At 38.4% G+C, this 12,451-nt stretch overlaps 1 protein-coding gene and 1 long non-coding RNA gene across 2 annotated transcripts; one reads left to right on the top strand and one right to left on the bottom strand.

Annotated features, from left to right (window-relative positions):
* Positions 1 to 951: 951 nt before the first annotated feature.
* Positions 952 to 11,476, top strand: LOC144033936 (histone-lysine N-methyltransferase Smyd1-like). The gene is made up of 10 exons (XM_077542356.1): positions 952 to 1,337; positions 2,665 to 2,841; positions 4,259 to 4,472; positions 4,556 to 4,686; positions 4,836 to 4,874; positions 6,496 to 6,682; positions 6,772 to 6,864; positions 7,909 to 8,072; positions 10,006 to 10,174; positions 11,225 to 11,476. The coding sequence occupies exons 1-10, from the start codon at positions 1,201 to 1,203 to the stop codon at positions 11,285 to 11,287; spliced, it is 1,374 nt and encodes a 457-aa protein (XP_077398482.1). The 5' UTR covers positions 952 to 1,200; the 3' UTR covers positions 11,288 to 11,476.
* On the bottom strand, positions 4,319 to 7,687 carry LOC144033937 (uncharacterized). Its single transcript, XR_013288116.1, has 3 exons — positions 7,518 to 7,687; positions 6,206 to 6,279; positions 4,319 to 4,420 (listed from the first exon to the last, which is right to left on the bottom strand). It is a non-coding gene; the product is annotated as an uncharacterized LOC144033937 (long non-coding RNA).
* Positions 11,477 to 12,451: the final 975 nt, after the last annotated feature.

Below are 12,451 nucleotides of genomic sequence, written 5' to 3'. Positions count from 1 at the left end.
ATTGTTTTTCGTGATACTTATGTGTATTGTATTATTACCATATATATATATATATATATATATATATATATATATATATATATATATATATATATATATATATATATATATATATATATATATATATATATATATATATATATATATTATATATACATCTATATCCCAAAATCAATAAAATTATAGTAAAAAACATATAAGAGTAATCTCTTGTTCACTGGATCCAACCTCCTCTTGTTTGACACAGGTTGACATTCCAATCTTGAGTGAAACTAGTTCAGCATTTTCCCAGCCCCTTACCACTTGTCGTAGCATGAAGCAGCATCTACGGCGCACAAACGATGCTCGGGGATTGCAGCCACTTCAACACTTTTGTTAGTACTTCCATTTTCATGAGCTGAACTCAAAACTCTAAGACTTTTTACATGTACACAAAAGGATTCAGTTCTGTTGAACTTTGTGTTAGTGAGCACTTCTCCTTTGCCGTGATAATTCATCCACCTCAGGTGCGGCATATCAAGATGCTGATTAGGTAGCACTCACTCTGCAGTTCTGAAAATTTAACAAACAGGCTAATAAACTTTATGCACGGTATATTTGGCAGACTAATATAATGAAAACAATAATGAGAGTTATGGAATAAATATGTCTCATAAAATATTCATGTAAGTTTATGTGTGAGTTAAGTCATCAAACTGAAGAGAGAAAAAACTTATGGTGCCATAAAATAATGTACAAGAAATAAAAGATTACACAAACAAGAACATAACAATGATAAAACGTAATCAATCTTTTGCCCACATACATCTTACCTATTGGTTGTTTACCACGCATGAAATCGAAACAAATGGGAGTGACTCGCTTTTCATGTGCCTGTAATGAAAGGCGACAGCTGCCGCGGACAAAAATAAATAGGGGGGAGGCAACCCAACAAGGGAACGACTCCCAGCTTTGGCATCTCAGACCCTCTCACCTCCCTCTGCTGCTTTTCCGTCCCACACTTGGGACATGGAGCCCCCCTTAGAGAAGGTGAATGTATTTTTGGCCATGGCAGGGGTCGGGCCAAGGAGCCAGCGCCCCTTAACGTGTCTGAGAATTCTGTGAGAACCGAGCACTTCCCTGTAGCTTTTCTAGGCCGCCCCACCTTCTGCTACCGTTCTCTTCCCGTCAGCCTCCTTTTTGTTTTGTTCAGCCTGCACAATGACGGTGGGAAATATGGATAGTGTTGAGCTGTTTGATGCTGGGCAGAAAGGTCGCGGCCTAAGAGTTATCAGAGACCTCAGCACTGGGGAGGTGATCTTTGCAGAGGCCAGCTTTGCCGCTGTGGTCTTTGACAGGTAGGAGGATCCGTTTATTGTTCTGTTAGACAGACTAAAGCAACAAGAGTTGTTTATTGTTGTTTTGACTGAAGGTGCCTCCACCAGCCTTGTATACGATGTGAGCTCATTTCTAAATTCTCCAACTGTCATGACATCAGCGAAACGAGATACAGTAGCTGACAAGGTGTCTTTTAAACCTGCACATGATTTTATTTTGGACTTGCTTGTATTATTTGCGTGACCTTCGGATCCTAATTACTAATTGAAAACAATTACTTTTATGGTTCTTAAAAAAAAACAGTCGACGCTGCAATATCAGTAAAGTAGCATCTGACTTTTAAAATATAATTTAGTTTTTAGTTCCATATCATTAAAAAATGAGTGAATGACAAATAAAAGACACTTGTAAAGCATTGTGCAAAAACAAAAAAATAAGTTATATTAATACTATATCACAAGTATTTACACAGTGCAATAAATTCACAGTAAAAGTATCTTCTGACTTTAAAAACACAATTTATTTTTTAGTTCCATATCATTAAAATATGATTGAGTGACAAATATAAGACACTTGTGCACCATTATGCAAACAAACAAATAAAAACTTATCACGAGTATTCACACAGTGCAATAAATTCACTGTGTGAGCTATACATGCAATGTAATGAAAATAAATCATTTTAATTTGCTGTACTTGGAGAACAAACTTGGATTCAATTTCTTTATATCCAAATTAAAGCAAAAATATATCAACTAAAACAGGGATGTCCAAAATGTTTCCTTTGAGGGCCACATACAGAAAAAAAATTGACATTGAAACACACTAAAACCAATCACCTAATCCATTATAGAGTTATTTTAGCTGTTAAATGTGTTAAGGGAACCCGTTTGGGACTATTCATGAGTTTGGGGTGCCAACAGCCCTATATCCCACTAGAATAGATCCACCCTTGCCCTGTGCAGATCCCCACATCCAGAATCAAAACAAGAGTAATTGACAATAAGATGACAATTTTTTAAGCGGTGTTTACTTGAGGATCTTAATCATTCATGTGATATGTTCACAAATCAGACACTGTCGGCATTAAGTGGATGAAACCATTTTTGCTTCTGAAACGGAAATACAGGATCTTAATTCATAAGGCATTATTTTGTTACTATTTTAGTTTTAAATAGTTTAATTGCACATCAAGTTTATTATTATTAGTTGTCAGGTGAACCCAATAGAGTTGCCGTAGTTTGGACACAGCTGCACTAAATGAAGATGCTCTCAAGGCTCATTTGATGCTTTTGGTGTAATGTGTCATAAAACATTTACAGACTTTATTATTCTACACTCTCTCAGCCTGTTCATGGACGTGTGCCACAGCTGCTTCCGTCAGCAGGCCAAACTACACCGCTGCGCCCAATGCCAATTTGCCTTCTACTGCAACCGCACCTGCCAGACTGCATGCTGGGATGAACATAAGATGGAGTGTGCAGCCATCAAGAAAGTTGGCAAACCACCCAATGAAAATGTTCGGTAAGAAAGATCCAGTCCACTTTTAAAATGAGTGAAAACGGGATTGATCGTCTCATAATATGAAGACTCATATTTCCTTTTACTATGTCACAACTAAAACAGGGCTGAACCCAAACATGCAACTTTAAAAGCAGATGCCAAAAAGCTCAAATGATTAATTGTTTTGTTTTTTGTTTTTTGTTTTTTAAAGTTAAACAGAAAATCAGTAAAGGTAGACGGCTGGGACAAACAATGGCTTTTTGTTTATATTTTTTCATATTTATGGCCTATATTCCTTTTTAATCTGAATGGATTTTGGATAATGGATTGGATCAATTCTTGATAATGGGTTGTTAGAACAAAAAACGGATTCTGAAATCAGAGGAAATCACGTATTCCAATGTAGATTTTAATCTGGATCAAACCCAGTTTGTGTTGAAAATGTTTTAGCAGGATTGGGGCAACTTCACTACATTCAAGCAGCACATAATTTCAAATTGGCAGTGCGGAAAATGTACAAGATAAATTGACTATGAATCTATTATTAGTTTGGTTTATAACATGTCTTAAAATCAGTGAAAATGTTAAACGTGTTTGCTGGTGAAAAATGTTTACTCCACATTGGCAGTTCCACACAGATCCCAAAGCCAAATTCTAATGGACCTGCCAAATTTTATATCAGATATCAGTTCAAAACTATTCCTTAAAGGGGATGTCAACCCCAAAAAATGTTCTATGCAGCCCCAAGAGTCTAAATATAATGTTCAGGTTAATATTGAGTTAGTAGAATATGAGTTAAGCATCAAAATCCAGCCGTTTTTATCCATCTCAAGGGGCGACCATTTTGCCACAACAACCAATCACAACTCAGCTACAGAAAACAGTTGATCTGAGATTAGTCGTTGCCTGAGCCGTAAGCAACATTGATGTCATCTTCGGTCGACAGCAAGTGGCAAAATGGCCGCCCCCTGAGATGGATAAGAATGGCTATATTTTGCTTCATAACTCATATTCCACAAATGTAATATTAATCACAATGCAATGTTTAGACTAATGAGGTCACATATAACATATTATTGTCAACAAATGTTTAAGGTTGACTTCCACTTTAAAAGGAAATAATTCCCATTCGGTTTCTAATGTTATTAACAAGCTTTTACCCCTGCTCCGTCTCTTTCATCTTGTTTAATGTTGTTCAAATTGGGTCAAAGAAGATTCAAAATCACTCCAGAGGCAGTGCATCAGAATGACAATAATAATGTTTACTGTTTGACTTGTCCTGATGCAGATTGGAGCAGTTTTGTGCATCATGTGCTGCAACATTATTATGTTCTCTCTTGAAGATGACACTAGCCTCTTTGATTGTCTAGAATAAAACAAGCCATTTTGTTTTTTAAGAATTTATCATTCTCTCTCACTGCTTTTATTTCGCCTGCAGTCTTGCTGCTCGTGTGCTGTGGCGTCTTCACAAGGATACTGGCATTGTGTCAGACAGTCAGTTGATCTCAGTGGAACAGCTGGACGACCATGTGTCTGACCTGCCCAAGAAGAACTTTCAACAACTCGAGACCGACGTTCAGAGTTTCCTTCAATATTGGTCCTATGGAAGGAAACAGCACTCAGTCGACTACATCTCACACATCTTTGGCATTGTAACGTTGAACAATCAGATCCGTTACTTTCACTTCTGGTATTACCACATTCATCTTGACATGCCTCTTCTTTGTGCATGCAGATTATGTGTAATGGCTTCACAATGAGGGACCAGAAGGGGCTGCAAGCTGTCGGTGTGGGGCTTTTCCCCAACCTGAGTCTGGTCAACCATGACTGCTTGCCCAACTGCTCCGTTGCCCTCAACCATGGCAAGTATGTATAACATATAACCATATAACCATTTGCTTCACATTTTGAAGAGAGAGAATTATGTAGCTGGTTTATTTTATTGCTCTATCATATTAATAAAGGGTGCTTGGTGCATCCTAAATAAATGTTGAATTTTCCATTTTCTTTTGCAGCCAAACTGCTATGAGCTCTGCTCTCCATTCTCAGAGGAGGTATGTGTTTATCAAAATAAATGCTAGAATTAAATCACTGAAATGGGAAGTCAACCCAACATTGTCTTTACAATAGTATGTTCTATGCAGCCATACTAGTCTATAACTGTGTAGTGTCTTCTGATGAACATTGTGTCTGTGGAATATGAATTAAGCAGCAAAATCCACCCATTTTTATCCATCCCAGGGGGCGGACATTTTGCCATTTGTTGTCCTTATCTGAGGGCGTAGCCATGTTGTCACTTACTGTCACGTACGATATCATAGTTGCTCAGGTTTCAGGGAACAACCAATCACAGCTCACCTGTTTTCTGAAGCTGACCCGCGATCGGTCGTTACCTGTGCCTGAGCAACTATGATGTAATTTTCAGTGGACAGCAAGTGACACAATGGCCACCCCCTCAGATGAATACAAACTGGTGGATTTAGCTGCTTAACTCATATTCCCCAAACACAATATTAATCAGAATGCTGTGTTTAGACTAGTGGGGGCACATACAACATATTATTGTAAAGAAAATCTTTGGGTTGACTGAAAGGAAGCAGATATGAATATAGAAACATATAATATATATATTATATATACTAAGAACTATTCAAGGGGTAAACAAACACTGTGCGGTATCCACATTCTGGGTCAGATCTGGATAAAAATTGGTTTGAGTATCTCGGGTGGAAGAGTTGAATAGTTTGATCTCAATCTCTCACCATGAGCCAAGTTCAATTCATATTTACGTATATAGAGCTACCTATGGATAAAATAGTGAAGCGTGTATAGTTTCAGCAGCCAAAATGCATACAAGTAGAGGGGATCAGAAAATATCCACACTCTCCACTCCCTCCAGTATATAGATAGGGATTTAAAACAATACTTAACAAAATTCATAATTATACTGTATATTGGCATACAAATGGGTGAAGTAGAGAAGCCTGTAGTCTTAGTGGCCAAAATGTATGCAAGTATTGCGTGATTGGGTGATTAAGGCAGCCGCTTAAAAATAACCCATACTCTTGACTCCCCAATATAAGCAGTAGATAATGATTTAAAACAATACTTAACAAAATTCATAATTCTCTAAATGCATGTGAGTATGCAGCGCACAATGCACATTGAATAGGGGTGATCAAATGTGCACAGCAAGGCTAAGAGGAGCAAAGGTGACTGATCAATTGGATAACACTCAAAATATTGAATATTAGATATTTTAAAAAAGCAAAAATGTGTTGATTCCATCACAGTTATTTATGAAATCTGTACTGGTCACTGTAATTCAAAACTGAAAAAGAGATAATGCACTTCTTCAACAAAAGCGGTGGAGTGTTTGTATTACCCTTCATGGTCCATGGACATATACATCATTCTCAGATGGAAGCATTCTCAAACTGGGAGGAATTCCCATTGTGACTATAAAAAATGAGACAAGTGAAGTTAGTGAACCACCAAATCCGCACTTTTGTTGATACTCACAAAACTCTTGGAAAAAATGAAACCTCTCACCCTTGGCAGAGGTAACAAACAAACGATGAAAACAAAACCTGCATAGTGGCAATAAACATGTTTTGCTTTTGTCATTTGCAATCTTTGACATGATAACTACAATAGTTTGGTCTTTCCTTTCAGGATCGAGCTGCGAGCTTTAGGCAAAATCCCTGAGGGTCAAGAGTTGACTGTCAGCTACGTCGACTTCCTAAACCTGTCAGGTGACCGCAAGAAGCAGCTGATGGAACGTTACCACTTTGAGTGCATGTGTCAACACTGTAGCCAGCACCTCAAGGATGACCTGATGATGGCTGCCGCAGAGGGCAAAGTGAGATGCGGCGGGGCATATTTGAGTCTAAGTTTGATTGGAAGAGTCACACATAATACAGGTGCCTCATGATTGTGTGTTCCTCATAGCCATCTGCTGAGAAGCTGAAAGAAGTGACTGACTTCAGTAAAAAGTATCTGGAGAAGATCGAGAGGTACCGTTCTGAGAAAGACTTCCATGAGGTGCGTTTTCTTCGCTTTTGTCTCATCTTGTCTCTGAACCCAAATGCACAAATCATCACTACAACATAAGTTTAAAGTGGAAGTCAACCTTAAACATTTCTTGACAATATGTTATATGTGACCTCACTGAGTCTACACATGACATTCTGATTCATATTACATTTGTGGAATATGAGTTATGAAGCAAAATCTAGCCGTTTTATCATCTTAGGGGCGGCCATTTTGTCACTTGCTGTCGACTGAAGATGGTATAAATGTTGCTCAGGACTCTGGCTACGACCAATCATAGCTTACCTGTTTTCTGAAGCTGAGCTGTGATTGGTTGTTACCTGAGACCTGAGCAACATTGATGTCATCTTCAGTTGACAGCAAGTGGGAAAATGGCCGCACCTGAGATGGATAAAAATGGCTGGATTTTGCTGCTTAACTCATTTTCCACAAATGTAATATTAATCAGAATGTCATGTTTAGACTAGTGCGGTCACATATAACATTATTGTCAAGAATTTTTGAGGTGGTTGACTTCCCCTTTTAAAGTCTTGAGTACTAACTTGGAGAATGCAATAAATAGCAGCTGGGCTCAAGTGGTGGATATAGTTACGAAGAGGACAGCACAGGTGAATGCAATAGAGTGGCAAATTAGTTCTACTCACAGGCATTAGTTGTTCTAAGCCCCCATGAAATGGTATACGTATGGCATGGTGGCATGAGGCACAAAATTACTGACTGAGGAAAGCAGGTGGGCTGGAGGAGACACCAAAGCAGAGGTGGGGAACCCTGGTCCTCAACAGCCACTGTCCTGCCCGTTTTCCATGTCATCCTCCTCCAGCACAGCTGACTCAAACAATCAGCTCATCAGCAAGCTATGTAGAAGCCTGATAACGATCTAGTTAATCGAATCAGGTGTGTTGGTGGAGGTCGAGACATGGAAACTGTTAGGACAGCGGTTGCCGAAGATGAACATGTGAGCCTCACTTATTTTCTGACCAACCGACATGGCCATGGCCACGGGTCTTTGCTCTAACTGGCCTATTGTGCTCTTAGGTGGTGAAGCTGTGTGTTGAATGTTTGGAGAAGCAGGAGAATGTCCTGGCTGACACTCACCTGAACAAACTTCGAGTGCTCAGTGTAGCCAGCGAAGTGCTTTCATACCAGCGGTTGTTTTCTGAAGCTGCAGTGTACGCCCAGAGGATGGTGGATGGATACATGTAAGGCATGCCTCACTACATACCAGAACAACACAGTACACTCGAGCACTAACCCCCACCAACCCCCCCCTGTTCTGAACACAAGACAACACAAATCTGTTATATAGCCTACTATTAACACAAACAAATACGGACATTTTAAAACCATGTTTTTTTTCCTGTAATTATTTACATATAGCACAGTAGTGTTAATTTCGGTAACAAAAAATAAGCAAAAATATTTCCGTCAAACACACATTTTTCATCGGACGAAAACTATACTATACTAAAAACCTAATTAAAACAAAATAATGGGACTTAATCAGTATGTATTTTCGTTGTCTAATGAAGACGAGATGAGAATGTACTTCACTTAATGAAAAGTGGACCACAATCTATGGACATTTAACTTCATTAACAAAGACGAGACGGAAATTGTTAGATTTTTGTAAAATCCTGTTTTTGCTAATCTGTCACTGACATTGTCATGTGACACCCAGTGACACAGCCTCTTGCAAATCTGTAGCTATAGCGAGTGCAACATGCACAAACACATGGGACAGACAGGAGGTGGATTCATGGTGAAATATTTTTTATTTATTTACTTTTTAAAGAGTACATTTTAGTGATAATGTAACATAAATCCAACGGCTAAAACGTTCCAACAGTAATGTTAATCCGACCTCTAACTAATGCTAGCTAATTTACTAGCTCGTATCATGGAGCCATAGTAGCCACTTGTTGATATACTGTAAGTGTGTGTGAAGTTGTTTTTCCATTAAAAAGATGAGAGAAAGATGAGAGAACATTTTAGGTGTAAGTTTTAGATCCGAAATGTTCAACATTATCTGCTGACAAAAAAATATACAGGGAATAAAATATACAGGGGTAAAATGATTGTCCCGACTAAAACTAGACTAAAACGTTCACAGTTTTTGTTGACTAAAACTAGACGAATTTCTTGGACTAAAGACTAACATGCTAGATTTATAGTCGACTAAAAATAGACTAAATAAATACTGTGTGATGTTGAATAATTATGATAAAAACTAACAAGCTTGATTGAAACTGGACTAAAATTAGGACTAAATTTTAAAATGTCAGATATAATTTTAACACAATAGCACAGTGACCAAGTGCTTAGCTTGTCTGCCCTACCGTTCTGAGGTTTCTCACATTTGACCCCTGTGTGGAGTGTGAATGTTCTCCTTGCGCTTGCGTGGGTACTATGGCTTCCTTCCACATTCCCAAAAAAATGCATGTTTGATTAGCTGAAGACTCTAAATCATCCATTGGTGTGAATGTGAGTGGTATTTGTGTTTTTTCTATATGCTTGTGATCAGTCCAGTGTGCCCCACCTCTTACCCGAGGAGGGCAAGAAGTATACATATCGGTACTCAAACACCCTCCAGTGTTGCAGAATTAAAACAATTGTGCGAGGAAGAGTTGAACAAAATATTTCCACAGAGATGTGAACGATTCATTGACAGTTTTAGATAACGCTTGATTTCAGTTGTTGCTGCTGAGAGGGGCCCAACCAGTTATTAGGTTTAGTTTGACATTTTCACTCATGGCCAGATAGTTTGGAACTGTTTTTTTCCCCCCATTTAATTAAAACCATAATTTCAAAACTGTAGTTTATGTTTATATGGATTATCTTTGTCTGATATTTACATTTGCTTGATGATCTTAAACATTGAAGTGGACAAACAAAACAAGAATTTGAGAAAATGGCAAATAAATGTTCCACATCATGGTAAATATGATCGTTGTATTTGACGGAGGAATACACAGTGCATGTAATGGGTGCGGTCGTAACAATATTGTTACGTTGTGTGCCATGTGTGCACATAAGCAGATCATTTACACGGTATTAAACATAATATACGTATTACTAATGAATATATAGTGTTACAACCTGAGAAAATATAACCCCCACTGCCCTCATCAACAGGAAGTTGTATCCCCACAACAACGCCCAGCTGGGCTTGGCCATCATGCGTGCAGGCGTCATACACTGGCAGTCGGGGCAGACTGAGCTGGGCCATAGCATGATCTGCAAAGCTTACGGCATTCTTTTGGTCACCCACGGACCCAACCATGCTATCACCAAAGACTTGGAGGTACAGTGATATAATAAAGACGATATAGTGGATTTTTGCAGCACAATGTGGTGGACTTATCTTCCCACATTAATCGTTTAATTTGTGTAATGCTATTTTTAATGTGGGTGTGTAGAGTACTGTGGACAGTTGAAAAATATGTGAGAGTCTAAAGTTGCATTTTCTAGCAAAGTCTTGACTTAGTACAAAAAACACTGCATATTCCCAGAACACCACCATGTTCACTTTGAGGCACGGTAATGGTATATTATGCTTTTGGGCTGTTTTTCTTTAAATGGAACGAAGGCTTTAGTCAAAGTGGAGAGAGAGTTCAAAATAGCAGTACATTTTTGGCCCTTGCCGTCAAATGATTTGAAACAATACAACAAAATAATGGATAGCAAAATAATGGATAGCAAGAAACTTATTCTAATTGTAAAAATAATTACCAACAATCGGATAGTCAATGTTTGGTTATGTAAATTACATGGACTGAAATCCTTTGTTGTTGGGTTTGTTCCACAGCCAGAAATGTTAAATGTTGTTTTTTTTGGACTGGTGGACTGTCGCTGTTGTATTAAGGGTTACATGAAGTTTTCATCCCAAAAAAAACAACAAAAAAACACTACATTTTCTTTGCGATATAACAACTGTATTCTTGTGCCGTTACATATTTTTTCGACAATATTATTCGTGTATCTTTTGAGCTTTTATCACACTTGTTCCCCTTTTCTTTGTAGTCCTAACAGGGATACTACCAGGGATTTGGGAGGCTGTACAAAATAACTTTGTGCCCAAGCACTAACAATACCACAAATTGGAGAGAAAAAAAACCCCACTGCACTCATGTTAGTCATGGGTTCTTAGAATTGTTATCATCCCATTTCATCTCCCCTAAAGCACTCCAAGCACTTCTAAACTACTGAATATCGGGCATCAAAAAAGTACACATTTCAGGCGGATGCAATTTATGCTACTTTTGTACAATTGATTTACTGTGGTCTCATTAACATTAAAAAAAATCCTGGTAGTTTGGTAATTAGCCATAATTGTCCCTCTGCCTACCTTTAGTCCATGCGCATGCAGACTGAGATGGAGTTGAAGAAGAAGAAGAAGGAGGAGATGTCACCCTGAGCTACAATGACTTGAATGAAGAAGCAGCTTCTCTGTGGCTAAAGGTAGTCTAAATGGTTCACCGGAAGTTAAAAAATAAATAAAAAGGCTGCTCAAGTGCAGCCGCAGTAAGACTGATTGTTCAGAGTAACTTGAACACATGTGACATATGATGTGTACAGCAACTACAATAAAACCAAATGTACAGCATTTGTGGTGATCACTTATTCACTATCGAGAAATATTGTAATTCCAGGCTATACATTCAAGAATCATCTAAATACAGTACATTCCATATCACCCAACCAAAATGTCCTTTAAATGTCTACAGGGTAAGCTTTTTCTAGCTCGGTATCAGCTATAAAAAAAAAAATCATTTTTCAATAACACTTTCACTTATGGCCAAACTACCCTGAGAACGCCTGATCTCATCCCATCATGGAAGCTAAACAGACTTGGATGGGGGACCGCCTGGAAATTGTCAGCTAGCAAAGACCCGAGTGTTACTACCACTCCTCGTCCATACAGTATATTTTCAACACTTTTCTTTTGTGATTTAAGACTATATAAATAAACTTGACTTGACTGGACTTATCAATTTTATGTTTTGTGCCATGGCAGATTTGCAAAAACAAGCGTGCATGGAGGACAGTAATCTTTGCTCCTATTGTGGCCTGATGGTCAGTGAAATGGAGTGGAGTTCTTGCGAACCTGGGTTCAAAACCCAGACGCATCCCATGCAATATCAAAAGTGAGCTCAGAATGCAGGGGCAGTATAATCTGGGAGGGAGGTCAGAACAGGGCAAGCTAAAGAGGGGTAGGTGAAATGGAGGGGGGTTGGAGTATGGGAGGAGTGGCATTTGGGGGAGTGATGTGGGGTAAAGGGGGTAGTGGGGTAGGGTACTTCATATTGTAGGGTAAGGTAACTGTAATGGAGGCATTGAAATAATCAGTGAATGTCAATACACAATATAACGGGGCGGTTAATGAAGGGCTGCAGCTATAGGATATTTCGGTCTTTGAAAAATTCTACCGGTTAATCATGTATCATAATCATAATTTGTTTCCTTTTTTATACAGTCAAAATATTTTATTTCTTAAATCTACACTGTGCGTAGCAGCAAACTATTTTATTGTCTACAAACATTTTCTCTGGGGCAATTTCAAATTAATATAATTTTATAG

Source organism: Vanacampus margaritifer, chromosome 14 (assembly GCF_051991255.1).
Source record: "Vanacampus margaritifer isolate UIUO_Vmar chromosome 14, RoL_Vmar_1.0, whole genome shotgun sequence".
Classification (NCBI taxonomy): domain Eukaryota; kingdom Metazoa; phylum Chordata; class Actinopteri; order Syngnathiformes; family Syngnathidae; genus Vanacampus; species Vanacampus margaritifer.
This window is presented reverse-complemented; position numbering and strand designations above follow the sequence as displayed.